Source organism: Vespa mandarinia, chromosome 25 (assembly GCF_050613455.1).
Source record: "Vespa mandarinia isolate Hongniang chromosome 25, ASM5061345v1, whole genome shotgun sequence".
In the NCBI taxonomy this organism is placed as follows: Eukaryota; Metazoa; Arthropoda; class Insecta; order Hymenoptera; family Vespidae; genus Vespa; species Vespa mandarinia.
In genome coordinates, this window is record NC_140834.1 from 2,418,670 (window position 1) to 2,439,535 (window position 20,866).

Genomic DNA, 20,866 nt, shown 5'->3' on the forward strand with positions numbered 1-20,866 from the left:
TCGATAGAGAAATTTGTAATTAAAAATTATTATAAAAATATTTCAGATAAAAATGTAAAGAAAAATAATAAGATTTAAAAAGGTGGAAAAAATTTTTTCTTAATTTCTATTGTTGATATTTCAATGAAACTAAATTCAGTAAATTCAAAGTTAGTTCAAAGTGAATTCATAAAGCATATATAAATAATCTGTGAAAATTTCATTAAGTTGGATGCAACTGTTCTTGAGAAAATGATTAATAAATTTAGTATTAATAATTTATAATACTCCTCTTAACGTTTTCTATGTTGTGCTATTACTTTTTCCACATTTCCAATTTGAAAATGTGTGTATGTATGTATGTATGTGTGTGTGTGTGTGTGTGTGTGTGTGTGTGTGTGTGTGTTATGGCTGAATGATTAAGACGGCTACTATTTATAATGCTCAGTCATTATGAATAATGACCAACAAATGTTTACATTATAATAAATTTAAATTTACTTATCATATTCTCATAATTTGTCACCTTAATGGATCTATGTAAATACTGTTATCATCTATTCAGACAGAACGTATTGTGTTTAATATTGAATTTTGAATATTAAATGTGGCAAGTAGTTAATCGTGTATAACAATTTTTATTTTGTTTTTTTCATCGGTATGAAACGTTTTAATATTATCTCAAAAAAAGGAAAAAAAAGATAGTCTTGATTTGAATCGTGTATGTTACGATTTATTTCATTTTATTGAAAGTGACGGGTAATTTGTATATATTTAATTTATTATTCAATTTAATTAATTTATTAAATTTACTTTTAAATCCATTTTCATAAAAAAAATTAAATTTTTTAGTCCAATAATTAAATTAACTGTAACTCATATTAATATTAATTAAACTATATCTTGACTTGAATTATTTTACTTTATTAAATTTTATAAATTATATTTCTATCTAACTTAATTAAATATTAAAAACAGCAATACATAAATTTAAAATGAAGTATATCTTATCGTGAATCATCAATTACTATACAGGTTTCCTCTAAATCTTACTGTAGTGTTAAAAACAAGTCTGTTATTTATTGAGTAATTATTTTTGAACATCTATATTTCTAATAAAATATTACTTCATAATATAATATGATAAATCTTAAAGACAAATCTGATCAAAATATTCATTATTTATTTTACAAAATATTTATTATCGATTAATAAAGATATTGATCAAATAAATAAAAGTATAAGAATAATTTAGAATTATGGGAATAGCATGTCTAGATCCGATACCATCTAATTAGTTTCTTAACACGTTTCGTGCCATGTGTACCACCGGTGGTACACGCAGTTATTTTTTTTCTTTAGTCAAAGTATCAAATGGCCTGAACGACAAGTCAGGCAAAAATGGCATAATACGGAACGTGTTAAAGTGATTCTAAAATCTCTGAAAAGTACGATAAACAATTGATGTAAAAAAAAGTTATTGGTGTTAATATTCCATCCTTTTAAATAGTTTTCTGTAATAAATTTGTTACAGTAATCAATAAAATATATGAGCCGTTTATTTTGAAAGTGGCCTAACTTCATTTATCTTCAAATCGAGATATTTAAGGGTTTGCGTTTCAATGAATTTAAAAATATACGTATAGGATACTAATGAGTCATACTACTTAAGTGTATTTAAGGGTGTTTAATTTATAGTTTCTATTAAAATAGTGGCAATTATTAAGTGAACAATATGCGTTTTCTTATCAAGAATGAAGTTAGGCCACTTTCAAAATTAACAATCAGATTCGTTATAAAATTTGAAGGTGCCCAAGTCCATTCAACATAATTTAAGATGCTTCAAATTGAAAAAAGACAATACTCAATTTATTTTACATATCTTTAAAACACTTCAAAAACATAATTAATGCGATTCAAAATATTTTTTAACTACATAACGTACAAAATTACAAACATAAATTTATTACAAAACAATTTACTACTCATTTAAATTTTGTGTGTGTGAAAAGGATTTGAAGAAATCATGATGTTCTGGTGGTATATATCGTAATAGGTCAATTATGTCCTTGAATTTTGCTGTTGTAATTTGTCTGATATTTTTATACAGTGGTGTCAATACAATATTTTCGAACTTTCTTGGTCTACCCTTACGTGATAATAAGTTCAGAACTTAAAAATTTTTATTTTCATTCATTGATTTAATTATAAATGGAGTTAGGCCACTTTCAAAATAAACGGTTAAATTATTGAACTAACTCTGAAAACTTATGTATCAAGAATTATCGTATTTGCTCGGAATATAAGCAATCTGAAATGCTTTATTGATAAATAAGATAAAGTTATACATGTAATTATAGCAACCGGAAAAAATTGACAAATGTAGTTAGGCCACTTTCAAAATAAACGGCTCATATGAGAAATATTATTTTTTTTTATAATATGAGCATGTTATTTGAAAAATATTTAAAAATAATTCACAAAAATAAATAATACTTAATGAAAATATTAATAATTAATAAAAGTAAATAATGATCCATTATTCAATTTGACCATATTACATATACGCGCGTGCATATTGTCTTTTTTTTTTTTTTTTTTTTTTTTTTTTTTTCTCTCGAATTAATCGCAACGATCATAATCGATCTTCTGGTTATTCAAAGAAATAATTAAAAACAGTAAATATTAGAATAAAACATGTGTGAAAAATAATTAAACGTTTCATTTTAATCTTCTTAAAAAGACATTTGAGTTTACTTAGTATGGATGCTTTGACATTGAATTAATAGAATTATCAGTGTAATTCTAAGAGCGAATTAAAAAACATTTGTTTAAAAGAGAAGAAAAAAAGAAAATTAAAATCAATAAATATGATAGAAAAATAGAGAAGTTTTCTATGTTTATGTTTACGATTACTATTATGTTTACAGATTAATTTGGAAAAGTGGAAACGATGGAAGTGTCATTAAAAGAGATTGAACAAGAAGTGTCTTTTAAGAACGTCAACAATCATTTAGGAAAAAAGTAAAATTCCAAATCCATTTAGGAATTTTATTATGGCCAAAGTATATTTATAATCTGAGGAATAAACTTTATTGGAAAATTATTGATCGAGAAATTGTTGAGAATATATCCCGACATCAGCTGCATTTATCTTTTGATACGTTCAAAAAACAGGAAGAATGTGTTGATTGTTGACGAGAACTTTTTTGAAAATGCGTTTCTCGCACTGGACCAGCGATGACAGTCGATTCGCACGGAGGAAATGTCCGCCGTCTTGTCCTTGTTGTCTGAACTATAGAGATCCAATGGTCGCGATGAATAAAAGGCAGCGACACTAGGCTAGAATACCGTTGTAGGCCATCAGCAAAATACCGCTTGCCGCGTTCTCGCAAATTAATGGGAGAACGTGCGTTTTTTCAAAGGATCCCGTGGGAAATGGAGAAGTAATTGCGATATGTAAATCTCACCATGTATTTCATTGGATGAGTTACAATTGTTTGTGTGTCTCTTATATGATGCATAGTTAGCCAAACTGATTGCTTGAGAGCTTAGACATTGTGAGTCTGAAAGATGTAACTTGACTCCTCAGATGTTGTGAGTCTGAAAGATGTAATTTGACTGCCTTTTTGTCTATTTTGAACTATCCACGTAAACTTAAATGAGATTGGTATAGGGCGGAGTTATGACCTATGGAAAGAGAAAGAATAAATGTCCCATTGGTCGGAGATAGTTCGTTGGAATGTTTGAACATTCCATGTGTGCTCCTATGTTCTAATGATCGTGATTGGAGTATGACAATGGATATTTCAAGGATAAGCGCAGATAGCACTTAGCTTATCGAGCCTAGGCTTCTACTTTTACTGTTTATTTATTGGCCGAATCGACACATTATCGAAACCCAGGTACTTTACTAAGAATGCCTAAGTTCAGACAAAGGTGGCCATGTGTTTCTTATCTATGCGTTTTGTTTAACCGATAGGTTCCCAAGGATAACTGTTTCCAATGGAGTTATATGATCCTTAAGAGAAAGTACCGTGAACAATGGAGAGATGCACATGTACGTCAACGCAAGGAAAAATTCATTAAAGATTTCGTGAGTTCTTTACTTGTGATTCAATTATTGTTATTTCTATATTGTTATTTCATCCTTATTCAATTTAAAGGTTCTTTATTTTCTTGTCATATATATTTCTTTGATTTATTTTCTTGCAATATATATTTTGTTCGTAAGAAAAAAATATAAGTCAAATTTACTACTAGACTTTTGTCAAGTAAAACTTATACAAAATTACTTTTTTATAAGTTTTATACAAAAGCACTTATAATATAATCAAATGTTAGATTATGGATCATGATATATATATATATATATATATATATATATATATCGGTTCATTGAAATTAAAAAATATACGTTATAATTGTTTTGAAAGTTTTTTTTTTTTTTTTTTTTTTTTTTTTAATTTTTTTTTTTTTTTTGAATGACGACATATTTTTACCTAAATTCTCATCTTGATTTATATTTATTTGATTAAGAATGAACATTCGATGTAGCTAAACTTTGTGCTTATGTTATTGTATACAGTGATACATATTACAAAATACTTAACAGTTTAATGTATGTATATAATATATTAATGTGTAATCGTTAAACGATTTAAATATAAGTACACACGTATTATACTTAAATTAAATTTTAAACAAAGAAACAAAATAATACAATTTAATTTATATCGATTTTTGGACATATATTATTAAAATCTCAAATAAAATAATAAGAAAGTTCAATTGATTTAAACATTGTAGTTACTATAAGCAAAGTTACAATATAAAATATATTAGTATTCTGATTCCATTATTTTGAAATTTTGACATATACATTTGATCAAAATTTGACTTATATATTTTTCTACCCAAATTCAAGGTTTAGTATTTATTATTTAGTATTTAATAAATATAAGAAGAAGAAAATTAATACATCAATTATTTTTGTCTTGTTTAATGTTGAACGTATAAAAAGTAACAGAAACTTGTTTTCCTTGAAATACGTATTTATGATACTAAGTATGTATACATGGCTAGGAAGATTAACAGCTATTTCAATGTACATTTTTCATTTATTTTCCACACTTAAAAAGAAGGAATCAAGATTTCAATGTCGTATAATCACAATCGAAGGCGATTGTAACTTACAAAATCTCGGTATCTCGATAATACCAATGAGACAACATAAAATGTATTCATTAATTTTCATGTCACGACGACCGTGAGATTTAATGAGAAAATAAAATCGGTTATAGCTATTAACGTTCGAAGTCTGAAAGATACGATAAATTTATCCAAGGAAATGTTAAAAACTGAAGCTACGAACTATGCTTTTACATACATATTTATATTCGTAATCTTTTTTTTTTTTAACACATTCTTCATCGGCAAACTCGTGATCAATGCACTTTTGTTTCGCATTAGGGAAAATATTATTATCACATCCAATTACGAAATAATGTAAGATAAATTTTGAGTAAAATTGTTGACGTATATTGAATGAAATTTCTATAGTATGAGTAAGTCGTCGACGAGGTAAATGAAAAAAAAAAAAAAAAAAAAAAAAACAGATATAAAAGAGTAAGGTATACTGAGGTAGGAAAGAGAGAGAGAGAGAGAGAGGGTGGGGGGATGAGGGAGAAGGAGGAGAGAGGGAGAGAGAAGGAGAGAGAGAGAGAGAGAGAGGGAGCGAGAGAATGAATAAATATTTCGATTAGTATTTGTAATAAAATATTAATACATGATATAAATGGTCATTATGAATAATTAACTCTTAATGATCCATGGGCTCCGTTACGGAGACATCAGTCATTTGTTCCATAACACTGAACGCTCCGCTTGAAGGAGCCGAATGTTTTTAGCATGTGATTATCCTTGAAATGCTACGTTAGCTGAAGAATTAAGAAAAATGAAGTGCCACTTGACTGGTACCATAAAAACAAACAGAAAAGGTATTCCAACAACTCTGAAGAAACCAAAATTGTATGAAAAAAGGACTGTCGCATACAAACAAGGAAATACAATGATCTTAGCTTGGAGGGATAAGAGGATAGTATCGTTATCGAGCAACTAGCATAATGCTGAAATGATAACTATTAGAAGATTTATACGAGGTGGTACAAATGAAATAATTAAAAAACCAAGTGTAGTTGTCGGGTACACAAAGTTGATGGGTGGAGTTGATTGGACTGATCAGTATGCCTCTAATTATTGCTTTTTGAGGAAATCGTTTAAATGGTAGCGGAAATTGTTTTTCTGGAGAATGGAAATATCAATAATTAATTCATACATTCTCTATAAAACTATACAGCACAATAAAAATGAGAAAACATTGACGCAGTTACAGTATAGAAAAATTTTAGTCAATCAACTCGTAGGAGATTTTCGTCACGACAGAACAAGGAGTTTCTACATCAATTTCTGAAATCAGACTAAACGGAAAATAATTCACATAATGAGAAAAGGTGCAAAGAGGGACTACGTTGTGTACTCTAAAAGGAAACAAATGGATGGCAAACGTCAAACAAGTGATTACTGTGACATTTGCCCAAGTAAACACAGAATGTACATGGGAGATTGTTTCCAAAGATATTACACCATGGTGAATTACAAAATTAAAAATTTATCTTTTATTTACAATAGGACAATGCATATTTATAAAATAAATAAAATACAATCCATTCACAAGGACGTGTAATCTTTTCCGCTCAAAATAAGACTTCCTTTATCTCAGGCGCTCCGCTCCAAAAATGTGCCGGAGTCGTTGATAGGCAGTACTCGAGAAAAGGTTACAATATCATTCATATCAGAAAAAAATCTATCTTCATAGAGCTTTATTGCAAACTTTTCAAATTTCGCTTATGTGACGACAACGCTTTTGATATATTTTTTATACTCGTTCATCGCATTTAAAACTCTCTCTCTCTCTCTCTCTCTCTCTCTCTCTCTCTCTCTCTCTCTCTCTCACTCACTCACTCACTCACTCACTCACTCACTCTCTCTTTTAGATTCAAATGATCTCCTGTTGTCACTCGCAGATACACACGAACAATAGGTAGCCACATTTTCGGATAGAGTAAACAGAAAAATTATTTGTGAAACCAAGATATATGCAAAACAAAAATTGGAAGGGAAGATACTACCTGCAAATATGATATGGCGAAGTTGGCGTGATATGAACAACGCAGAATTCTGGGCATTTATTGCTGTTATAATTAATATGGGCACAATGCCATTGGCCAATTTGCAAAAATATTGGTCGAGGAATATCGTCAGTTATATTTCTTTCTATTCGGATACATTTACAAGAGACAGATTTAGTCTGTCTCTGGATGCTGAATATTCTGGATGCTTTATCTGAAAACTATTTCAACACATAACACGAATCCGAGAACGCGTCTACAACGAGTAAGCTACTTTTAGGACTATATCAATTCAGAGTTTTTGGATTATTTTATACCGGGTGAGCATATATGTGTGGACGAGTCAACGATAAAATTCAAAGTTCGAATTTCGTCCATAACATACAATCCTAAGAAACCGACAAAATTGGGTATCAGAGTTTATACTCTAACTTTACTCTTTAACCCTTAACCCTTTCGGTACGAAGGATCTGGCCGCGGTTATACATTCGTAGAACGAGGAAGTTTTCCGCGAGAGTGGTTGCACTGTACGACAGCGTAAGCCGCAAAAACATGTTTTACGACATTCATAGAAATCTCGAGCGTGATTGACACTAAAAACTTTTCAGTCAACGGTGACTGACGCGAAATTTAACGTGTTTGAAAAACACGTTTCTAAAATATTTATACTGCTTTGTCGTAACCTAAACCAATTCTCAGCCGAAAACCGATTTCGACGGAATCTTATTTCGCAAATCAGACGAAAAGATAGACAAAACATGCATGCCGTTTAACGTTTTAAAATCATATCTATTTCTTCACAGTACATTAATTAAAATAAATGGCATTGATATAAATAATATGTTCTAATATCACAAAATTAAAATAAATAACGAAACTAATAATGTAATATAATAAATAATAAAAGTAATAGTGTAATATAATCTACGACAAAACTAATACTGTAACTTGGTGTGATAGTTTTCGAAACAAGGGGAAATGCACAAGCCCACATTACATTGTTCACAATGATATTTGGATTCACGTCTTATACCACCAGCCGTACATACAACGCATCTTCGTTTCCGATTTTTTTTCCCCGACTCATATACCGTAGGAAAATGTTTCCCTATGAGCCTTGTGGGATAATTATTTTCTGATCCATTGTACTGATGATATTCATGATTCTTATGATATTCTTCTAATATTTCCTTAATTAATTGAAGGTGAAATTTCGCCATTGAGATTTGTTCTTCTGTGATGTGCTTATACAGGCAGAATGCGTTCCACACGCAAATGTCGATCAAGTGGAAAAAATATTTGCGATACCACTTTAAACTTTTGCAAGTTGCATCGACAGTACTTATCGCTATATCTGATTTATCGATTGTATCCATTGAAGAGATATAATCTATTACGCATTTTGGCTTTAGAATAATTTCATTTTTTCTTGACTTCTTAGGTACTTCTGCAAATTCTGCGGTATGAATAGTGGAAAGCATATAAAATTCCTTTCTATGACACCATTTCATTGCCAATAGATTTTCAGATGAGCGGAACACTGCCTCTCCTTTTTTCAATTTATCAGTTATTTTAGGTAACTCTTTCTGTCTTCTTTGCACGGTGCCACAAGCGTTCGTACTATTTTTGTGAAGTAGATTGAACAATATGGGACTGGAAAACCAATTGTCCAGATAAATAGTATGGCCTTTGTTTAGAAAAGGTTGCAAAAGTGACATTACAATGTTCCCTGGCTTTCCAATATATTGATATTTGGTAGCTATAGTAGTACCAGCCTTACAATAGATGATTATATCTTGGATATAACCCGTTTTACAATCACAAAGTAGGAATGATTTTATACCAAACCTACTGTTTTTCGAGCGAATATATTGTTTAAACGAGAGACGGCCTTTGTAAAGGAGTAAACTTTCGTCTATACATAATCGCTGGTATGGCTGAAATGCATTGTTAAATGATATTCGTAACATTTCCACTACTTTATTTATTTTGTATAAACGATCAGCAGTGCGGCTGGTTTTGTCCGAAAAATGTAACATTTTCAATAATGAAAAGTAACGATCTTTACTCATAATTAGACTGAAAATATCACTTCGAAGAAGCTTATCCTCAGACCAATATTCCTTTAAGGATAGCTTTTTGATTCGCGTCATTAATAACGACGCAGCAATAAAACAATATAATTCATCCACATCCATCTCTTCTGAAGCGTCCAATTGATCCCTTTTGAGCTGTCGACACCAGTAATTGTTTGTTCTTTCCACAATAAATTTAACTAAATCTTCAGAAAAAAGTAGTCTGAAGTAATCCAAAATTTTCGACGAATGATTTAAATTGTCCCCTACTACTCCAGAATGATGTGACGTAAAATCATGAATTTTTGGACTAGGCTTCTTTGATGTCCATTTGATGCTAGAGGGAATATCAATTTGTAGTTCAGGCTTTTCTGTTTCTTCAGATTCCGAGGTGCTAAGTGTAGGATTGTACCTCCTCCTTTTGCGACGTGCTGAATTATATTTATTTTCTTTATCAGAATCATTTGTGGAATCAATGATTTCCTTTATACATTGTTCTTTTTTCACACGTTTTCCACTCATCCTAAAGGGAACTAAATTCAAATTGTAAGTTATACATTCAAAAAATTAATGATATAAGGAAACATACCAATTTGTTTTTCGTAGCTTATTTATATATTATAAAACATTTATATAATTAAGGCACGCTGTTGACTGTTAGTAATTATATATTATAATAGAACGATTAGAACAGCCGTGAATTTTAAACACAGAATAGTAAAGTAATAATGTGTACTATAGAGAGTAATCATACCCATATAACTTTCCGTTAGTGCCGCCAATTGGCGGCGGTAGGACCCAGAGAAAGTTTAATATATGCCGCCAATTGGCGGCGGTAGGACCCAGAGAATGTTTGGTGGATGCCGCCAATAGGCGGCGGTAATACCGAAAGGGTTAATGCTCCGCACGTTTCTCGAGTACTGCCTAGCAGCAACTCCGGCATTGTTGCAGTACTCGAGCTTCATTTTTGGAGCGGAGCGCCTGAGATAAAGGAAGTCTTATTTTGAGCGGAAAAGATTACACGTCCTTGTGAATGGATTTTATTTTATTTATTTTATAAATATGCATTGTCCTATAGTAAATAAAAGATAAATTTTTAATTTTGTAATTCACCATGGTGTAATATCTTTGGAAACAATCTCCCATGTGCATTCTGTGTTTACTTAGGCAAATGTCACAGTAATCACTTGTTTGACGTCTGCCATCCATTTGTTTCCTTTTAGAGTACACAACGTAGTCCCTCTTTGCACCTTTTCTCATTATGTGAATTATTTTCCGTTTAGTCTGATTTCAGAAATTGATGTAGAAACTCCTTGTTCTGTCGTGACGAAAATCTCCTACGAGTTGATTGACTAAAATTTTTCTATACTGTAACTGCGTCAATGTTTTCTCATTTTTATTGTGCTGTATAGTTTTATAGAGAATGTATGAATTAATTATTGATATTTCCATTCTCCAGAAAAACAATTTCCGCCACCATTTAAACGATTTCCTCAAAAAGCAATAATTAGAGGCATACTGATCAGTCCAATCAACTCCATCCATCGACTTTGTGTACCCGACAACTACACTTGGCTTTTTAATTATTTCATTTGTACCACCTCGTATAAATCTTCTAATAGTTATCATTTCAGCATTATGCTAATTGCTCGATAACGATACTATCCTCTTATCTCTCCAAGCTAAGATCATTGTATTTCCTTGTTTGTATGCGACAGTCCTTTTTTCATACAATTTTGGTTTCTTCAGAGTTGTTGGAATACCTTTTCTGTTTGTTTTTATGGTACCGGTTATGTGGTACTTCAGTTTTCTTAATTAACGTAGCATCTTAAGCGTAATCACATGCTAAAAACATTTGGCTCCGCAGCTGAGCCTTCGGAGTTAGGGAACAAATGTCTCCGTAGCGGAACCAACGGAGCGTTAAGGATTAATAAATATAACACGATTCCCATACTTCATAGGAACATTGACATACTCTTTCGCAAATTCTAATCATTTCTTTCTATTTACTTCATTTACGAAATATTTTCTACGGGCTACTCTGCCATGGTATTCTGGAATTCGTAAAACATTACGCACTGTACTACTGCACACATTAATTATCAAGATTATTTTTAAGTTTAGTAGCGATGTTAACCGCACATATCTTCCGATTTTGTTTTATTTCTTGAATTATTTATTGATCAGTTTACTCATTTATTTTACGTTTACGTTCGTTTCATGGATTACTTTTTAAAATTTTTCGATCTCCATATCTGTCAATGATTCTATTTACTATCTTAGAAATTTCATTGAGTGTTCTACATTTATTAAAAAAATTTATAATAGTTTTCTTTTCTTTTTCAATGGTTTCCTTACTTTTTCATTTCATGAAAAAGTGTATGCGACAGTCCTTTTTTCATATAACTTTGCTTTCTTCAGAGTTGTTGGAATACCTTTTCTGTTTGTTTTTATGGTACCAATCAAATGGCATTTCATTTTTCTTAATTCTTCAGCTAACGTAGCATCTTAAGCGTAATCACATGCTAAAAACATTTGGTTCCGCAACGGAGCCTTTGGAGTTAGGGAACAAATGATAGATGTCTCCGTAGCGGAGCCAACGGTGCGCTAAATCATGGTTATGATCCGGTAAGAAAAAATGAAGTTTAATCTGATCTAATAAAAGAAGAAAACTAATCCGGTTTTATGCGGTAGTTTCTTTTTTTTCAAGATGATTAGATTATACGATTATCATATAATTATTACAGTCATATATTGAATATGAGCTTTTTTAGATGCGGTTGAATCGTGAATTAATGAAGTATGTTTTTTGTCGATGTCGTAAAAAAAAAAAAAAAAAAAAAAAAAAAAAAAAAAAAAAAAAAAAAAAAATTAACGTATCTTGTTCAAGTAAAAAATAATATCTGCGTTTGTAAAGCATTCTAATTGAAATTTTTTGTTTTTTTAATGATTTTTCTTAATTCCAGATTTTCCTGAATTTATACTGAATATTAATTTTTGCGAAACAATCGTAGAATTAATATTATGTTAATTATGAAATAAGATTAGAATTAAATGACATATGACTATTGTTTATTAGCAATGACTTTGTATTGTGTTATATTTTTTCTGTTTCTTTTTGTTCTTCTTTTTCATGGATTATCTCGTAATTTCCAAAGCCAGGAAAAAAAAAAAAAAAAAAAAAAGATTTCTTCCATCGTTCGACATTTCGTTTCTGTTTCAAAATTTTTATTCTAATAATAAACCGCATAGTTTTACATTGACATTTTAAAAGGCACGATTATTTTTAATGCAGAAAAAAAAATGACCATAAAGGATAATTTTATTTTTATGGAAAACAATGATTTCAAAGTGTACACCGTATATAATACTACGAGAATGTGGATATTACATAAAACACACTAGCATATATAAAAACTCCTTTTCACTCTCCAGATTATAATTCGATAGAACGCACTTATGGCATTACTTGAAATGTAAAATTACAAAATACAATATTTCTTTTTAAGTGAATCTAAAAAAAATTCTCTCACGAAGAAATGCAATGAGGTTTAGTCCAGTGTACATCATCAAATTTAATTAATTCATTGCCTGAAAGAATTGTTGCAATTTTAAAATAAAAAAAAAAAAATAAAAATAAAAAAAAAAAAAAAAGAAAAAGAAAAAAAAATCCTACGAAGTATTAATTAAACCGCTTGATTTAATTTTTTATCGTCAGATTAGTTTAAGTTACGTACTTTTCTTTTTTTCTTTTTTCTCTCTCTTTTTTTGTTTTTTTTTTTTTTTTGATGAATTTTTCAAAATTCAGCAATTGTATGAATGCTTATTCCTTTCATATATATATTTTTTTTTATCGATTTTTTGTCTTTTCTTACTAATTTGCTAAATTGTTTGTAATTTTGTTAATTAAAATAACTAATGTTTTTTTTTCTTTTTTGGACTATATACTCTAGAGATTTGCGAAAATATGTACCAATTCATTACTTACAAAGAATTAATTAATAAACCACAATTTCATGAACTACACACTAATTAATAAATTACAATTTCACATAACAATTATTTCAAATTGATTAGCGTATATGAATATTTTCTATACTCATTTTATATAGATTTAAAAGTAACTATTTTTAAGAAACACAAAAAAGTACGATATTTCAAGGAAGAGACAATAAAGTAAATAAAAGATACATGATGATCCATAAGAAAAATAAAAAAAATCATTAAACGATCGGTTAAACTGTTAGTTCGATTATTTTATTTCGTACTTTTGAAAATATTTTTATACGTTATTACATGAAACATTTTTTAATATATGTTTTTTAATTTATAATCAATCTTAGAAATTTAATATCTATACATTAAATATGTAAGAATATTCGTAAGCTTTGGCTTTAAATATCGTAAATGTTTATTTAATTTTTTTTTTTTTTTTTTTCAGCATAATTTAATTATCTAACTGTACGTTTTGTAGAAAATTTTAATACAAAATATCACAATTTTGATTTATGGTAATAACAAATTAATAATTCTTAGTTTTAAGAAAAATCATTTAGACAAAAGAAAAAAAACAAACCAAGAGCTACGTACAGAAGTTACCATTATGTATTAAATTAAAACTATATCAGTTTTTATATAAATCAAATATTAATAATCTGTCATAAGATAATTTAGATTTATATTATCGAAAGATAAGTCATAGATAATTACTTTCGAGTAAATTAATTCAGATTTAATTGATTTTGAGATAAAATCTTTTTGTCAAATCAATATAATCAAAATCCTGCTCTATTATTCCATTTCTGTTTTTTGGTGTAAAAACGTGATTGATTTGAATTTAATTATTTAAAAAATGATGGTTTTATTATTAAAAAAAAAAAAAAAAAAAAAAAAAAACCTGAAAAAAATCAAATCACACCATAACATTTGCAATCTTGAGTCAATAAAAATTTATTTCTTCGTAATTTCCATGTCGTATCAATGAAACTAATAAAGATTGTAACTTGGTAACAGATTTATTGAGACACCCTGTATGTACATGAACAACTATCAGAACAACTTTCAATGAACGATCTGATTTTATTTGATGTTCATTATTTTTGTCATTATAGAATTTCATTTAGATATCAAAATCATGCCAATTATCTTTACGATTCAATCAATGAGAAATTCTATGATTGATCCCGACATCGATTTCGTGAAATGTTTCGACGAAAAATTGCTCGAAAATACTACATCGCAGTAAGTTTTCATTTCATCAATCGTCGAACGGAATTACGTATTAGTTTTCACGTTTATTAATTGAATATGTAATTGAAGGAAATGATGACATAGTTTAATTAATAATATGGATGAAGGAGATCGAGGGAGTGGAAATTAGATAAGTGGGATCAAAAGTTATTGAGTGTTTCTTCCTGTTTTTTTTTTATTTTTTTAATTTTTTTTTTTTTATCGTTTTGTTAGTTTAATATCAATAATTACTCTCTTCCGTAACTTTTATGGCTCTAATTTTTTTGTTAGGATTGTGCCTAAGAACTTTTGATTCTCTCTATACTTTCGATTATAATACTTTTTCGTAATTTCGATTATTTTATTTTTTTTTTATAATTTTCCGTGGCTGAGGTGATTATTATTTTATTAATATCATTAACGATTAATTTTTAATGATTTATTTATTTTTGTTTTTTTTTTTGACCTTTTTTAAACTTTACTGGATGTATCAATCGTTGAAAATTATTATAGCATTGGTCTTCTTTATGATCATATGGATCATTGTTATTGGATTATTAACAATCAGTATTGCGTGAAAGAAATTGAAAAATGATAAAGAAGAAAGGATAATCATAATTTATACTGTTGACAATTTACCGATCAATGATTTATTCTATTTAATGAGATTCTTCGATTGAAAAAACCAGTGCGAAGGCATCTAAATGGATAAAGGTTTAATTTCGAGGATTAAGGTTAAATTCGTGAAGATTTCGAACATGTTCCGGCGAAGGAACGATTAGTAGAAAGTATAGGAACTATAATTTCCTTCATTATTTATATAACTATATTGCAATATTATTTTTTAGCAAATTCGAGAAAATTCTTATATATTTTATAACCTTTTCATAAAAATTGTCTGATTTGGATTTGGAAGGACGGGTTCATGTGAATTTCTTTGTTTCATCTACATTACAAAATCGTTTGTTCTTTTATTTAAAATTGATTTAAAAAGATGATAGTCCGAAGGGGGTTGATATCTGGCAAATATGGAGGGTGTATTAAAATCTTCCAATTCATATTCTGAATTTTATCTCGAATTATTTTAACTGCGTTAGAGGGCGCGTTATAATTCATGGAGTACACAAATAACAATTTTATTCACTTTCTTGATGCATTTTAAATATTCTTGAACTGTGGACCAAGAGGGTTGCAAATCTCTTCCATAATTCTACGATAATTCTACGATTAATCGTAGATTTGATTCAACAAAAGATTTCAGAATATCATCATCGAAATTTGAAGGTCTTCCAAATTTAGAAGCATCTTTTATATCTCCAATGACTTTTATTTATAACTTTTACAACTTGATCATAAAGTTTATTAATTATTTTAATTAATTCTTGGTTGGCATTGAAATTCTAGTCGTAAAAGAGGAACATACAATGTCTGACGTGAACTTTATCTATTCTAGATTTGGACAATTTATCTTTAACAATAAAATAAAATTTATTGCACAAGAAATTGAGTTAAACGATAGAAATACGAAAGAAAAAATTTACAAAGATGTTTTACTTCACCGAATGCATTCGAGCATAAACTAAGCCTCTATGTAAAATAATAGATTTTTTTTTTTTATATCCCTTATATATGCTTTTATTTTTTTTCTTTCTTTTTTTTTTTTTTTTTTTTTTTTTTATGGATGAACACTCAGTCACACGTTTTAATTCTAAAACTTCTTGAGACCATTTCTCTTTGTTTTTCTACTTCCAATATTTTTTATTATTCGCTGCGAGATTGTGAAATATTTATCGAAGGAAATAATTCTAAATTTCGTTATCATTTTTATTGATAAATCGATCGTCCTTAGAATTTTTTCTTTTTATTTTTTCGTGAGATTAGCACTGCTAAAGTGGTCGCGAATCTTAGAAGCATGGGGGGAAAAAAATTCATGAATGAAGTTTTTTTAATTTATTACTACGAAACATTGCGTTTCATTTAATAAATCGATAAGATGTACATTCTATGATTGAAGTAGAGGGGATAAAGACTTCAACTACTTCTATTTGACTTTATAATTTTCAGTGTAAGAATAAGCATCGTTTGAAGAACACTTGCATGTGGTCTAAGACACAAGGAAAAATTGATCCTTTGAAACATTTCTTGTAACATTGTTTTCGAAGTGCAACTATTTCAATTTTAAAAAATGGAGAATAAATATGAAAGTGAGTAAAATTTATATACATAATATATATATATATATATATATATATATATATATATATATATATGTTCATTGAATAGTATGTATAAATATATTCATTGAAAAATTAAGATTGAACTATTAATTGTAGTGATAGTTTTTATGCTATTTAATTGACATTTAATTGACATTTTTTTTTTATTTTTAAAAATATTTTAACATTTTAATAATAAGAAAATATTTAAAATATCAATAGAAATGAGTACGGCGAAAATTTCGATCGTTTCTTTGCCCGTACTAAAATAAAAAATTAAACGATAATTACACATAACGTGTCAGTAAATAAATGTTACAAAAAAGAGATTCGATAAATAAAACAATTAAATTCGCAGTATCGACAGATATCAAAGTTTTATAAAAATAGAATATTGAAAAATGTGTGCGTCTTCGTGATCGTATTTGTCTAATGGAAAAAATTATTATCTACGATTATCTCTACATACACTTTGACATCAGATATGCAAAATTATACGTAGGACAATGGCAAAGTGCGAAATAAATTATTGCGATAGTTCATTAATTTTATTGTATTTTCGTATTATCGTATTCACTATTTCGTTATATCATTTGCGAGTACCATTGTAAATGCAAATATAAATGCCAAGCTATTGATTATTATATTTTGAATGTGATCAAAAAAAAAAAAAAAAGAAAAAAAAACAGAAGAAATAAGCAAAAGGATCGTTTTTTTTTTAATTGTATCAAATATAAGATCGCTTTTGAAACGAATATTCAAGGTTGCAATACCATTCAATTATTTATTGAAGGCATCTTTTCCGTACATAAAATTAAACAACTTCATTATGCAAAATATGTCAGTCTATAAATCAGATTACTTTTTTTCATGTAATTTCTTTTTCATTGCTCCTTCATTGTTCATTGCCATTATCATTTTTTTTTTTTTTTTTCTTTTTTTTTTTTTTTTTTTAATTTATTATTGTAGATGTATGACATTTTAATTCATATTGATTTGAAATCATTCGATTCTGATTATTATCGGAATAATCTATTAACGTTCCTGGATTTGAATGGACGAAGATAAGTTAAGAACGGAAGGAAACATAAAAAATATAATAAAAAAACTAAATAACTCATAAATAACTCATTATTTTTATTTTTATTTTTATTGGGATTATGAATCAAAACGTAAAGGTCGAATGTTAATATAAATATACATAAGGTTAATGTAAATGTATTTTATATGTCGGATTATGTGTATATATTAATGAGATATTTTTTTTTACAATATGATTTTTATCTAATGCTTTTTATCTTCACACGAGAAATCATTCGAAACGATAGTTTTTAATAATAATTTACAGAGATGACGAACTGATCTAATAACAGGAATAATATCGAAAGCAACGATTCTTATCACAATAATTCCTTAATTGATTTTTATTAACGATTATTTTCACAGATTTTTTCGAAATTGTACGAATATGCTCGACGAATGTTTTCATTATTTTTAAGCACACACACATATATATATATATATATATATATATATATATATATATATATATGCAAAAAAACTTTCTTGATAATAAGCATTAATAATTTAAACATTGAGATCATAATTGATTGATGAAGGTTCAATGATAAAAGAAAACAAACAAACGAATCATCTACTTCAAATATTTCTTTTTTTTTTTTTTTTTTTTTTTTATTTAATCATTTTCGTTAATTATTATTGAGCGTTAATAAAAAGTGATTATTGTCATAAACAAAGAACGATTATGTTACAAAATTATTACAATACTTTTTCCTTATGTCTTACTTTTTATCGATTTGAATGTATTTTTTCATAACACTATTTCTTCTTCTTGTTTTTTTTCTTTTTTTTATTTTGAAATTTAAAATTTGTTCCAGCCGAAGTAAAACTTTGATAAACCCATACTCTAGATCATACCTCAATTTTGACGTTCGTTGAGCAACAAATAAAGATTCGTACTTTGTTAGAATTTCTGTTTTTTTTTCTTTTTTTTTTCCTTTTTTTTCGTTATAATGTTTACGTAATCCAATCAGGGTTAAGGAGAATAGGAGCTCGGGAAGCTTATGCTCTTAAAACAAAAAAAAAACAAAAAAAAGATTTACTTTTTATCATACAATTTAAATAAAAAAAGTGCTTGCGTAATGTTTGCGTAAGAAAACATTTAAAAAACGAAGCAAAAAATTATTTAATGAAGCAAAAATTTATCTAATGAGGCAAAACATTTTTCTATTTATTATGAATATATTCCTATCCAATGTACTCATTAAAAATCTTTCAAGGATATCCATTAGACCAATCTCATTTTGCAGATTTTAAATCTAATCAATAATTACATTGAATTAAATTTAATTGATAAGCCAGATCTTAAATGGATTTTAATTTTACGTTTTTTTTTTTTTTTTTTTTTTTTTTTTTTTTCCTTTAAATATTTATCAATTCGCTTTGCTTCCTACGATGATTGAGGTATTTAATATTAAAAAAAGAAAGAGAAAAAGAAAATATAATCACAGATCATTCTGTTTATCTACATAATTTGTTCCATTGAATTTGCATTCGAATTAATTAATAATTAACAAAACTTTGAATGGTCGCGATTATTATTATCAAGAATATTAACGAACTAAATAAAGAATTTTTCATTTTCATTGGATGTCTTACTTAAATCCTGAAAATAGAATTGATCTTGATTAATAATCAGATTTTAAATTGTTTCTAATTTTTCCCTTTATTTTTTCAACTATCTTTATCGCCGTTCTCTTTGTTTTCCTATGTGATCGTCCGATTGATTAATATTTTTATATTAAATGTTTGAAATAATGCATTTTGCTTTGCATTGCGTTGCTATATGCAGTCCTTCGTCTGAAATGTATTTGTTATGTTCCGTCGTCGAAGAAAAATATTCAGTTTAAAATGAATATTTATCAACTTATGATCAATATATACATATATATCCATTTTACGCTTATATTATGTACGTTAGTTTCTTTACTCCAACGAAATTACTTGTAGTCGATCATAATTCGGAACATCTATACAAACTTGCTTAATGAATATTCATTTTCTATTCGAACAATAAAAATATTAGAAATGTAATTGACGTTATGTAGGAGTATGAATGTTTCGTCTTTATTATAAAATTTCTAACGTGAATTAATGGGTTGTTCGGAAAGTAAATTCGTTTTTTTTTTTGTAAAAATGAAAGACAATTTTCGTATAATTAACAAATATATTATTAAATTATATATTGTCCATTCTGGTCCAATACCTTCTGCCATCTTTCTGATAGTAACATGATACCACGCTCATAAAATTTTTGGTCTTTGCTGGTAAAAAACTAATCGAGGTGGTTTTTGACCTCCTCATTTGAAGTGAAGGTTTTACCGTCTAAAAAATTTTGCACTGACCAGAACAAATAATAATCCGAAGGTGCCAGATCTAGAGAATATGGTGGGTGTGGAATTATATCCCATTCAAGTTATAAAAGCTTTTGGTGAGTGACCAAACTTGTATGAGATCTCGCATTATCTTGGAGGAACACTATACCTTTTCTGTTGAATTGCATCATTCAGTTTGTCCAGCTGATGACAGTAGACTTCCGAATTAATTATTGTGTTATCCGGAAAAATCTCAAAAAAAAACGATTCCTTTAAAATCCCACGAAACAGACAGCATCACCTTTTTTGATGGATATTGGCTTTGGAAATGCTTTGAGCCGGTACATCTTTTTTCCCTCATGATTTCTTGCGTTTGACATTGTTATATACAATCCATTTTTCGTCCCCAGTAATGATGCGCTTCAAAAATGGATCATTTTCGTTACGTTTGAGAAGCGAATCACAGACGTCAACGCGACGACACAAATTTCTCTCCGTGAGAACATGGGGAACCCATATACCGAGCTTCGAGGTTAAACCCAGGCCTTTCAAGTGGTCATAAACAATTAAATTTGATAAATTGAACCTCTCACCGATCTTACGCGTTGTTATTCGCCAATTTGCATCAACTAATGCCTTTATCGTGTCTTTATCAGCTTCAATCGGCCTTTCAGAACGTGGTGCATCTTCGACATTAAAATTGTTCGATCGAAATTTCTGCAAACCATTTCTGGCACTGGCATACTGTCAATACATTTTCTCCATACACATCGTTAATTTCT

The 20,866-nt window shown here is 28.4% G+C and overlaps 1 protein-coding gene across 5 annotated transcripts in view; it reads left to right on the forward strand.

The window, feature by feature from the left end:
* LOC118450640 (fatty acyl-CoA reductase wat-like) overlaps window positions 1-20,866 on the forward strand; it is a 36,545-nt gene that overhangs the window by 1,773 nt on the left and 13,906 nt on the right. The window contains exons 4-6 of one of the 5 annotated variants that reach the window (XM_085664129.1): window positions 2,910-3,576; window positions 3,656-3,884; window positions 3,962-4,075. Coding sequence is in view for 1 of the 5 variants with exons in the window: in XM_035886510.2 (XP_035742403.2) it covers window positions 16,659-16,677 (19 nt within the window). In the remaining 4 variants the exon portion in view is untranslated. Of the gene's footprint in view, window positions 1-2,909; window positions 3,885-3,961; window positions 4,076-7,352; window positions 7,490-16,537; window positions 16,678-20,866 lie in introns of those variants that run through there. The other 4 variants (XM_035886513.2, XM_035886510.2, XM_035886515.2 and 1 more) reach the window with 4 other exon arrangements.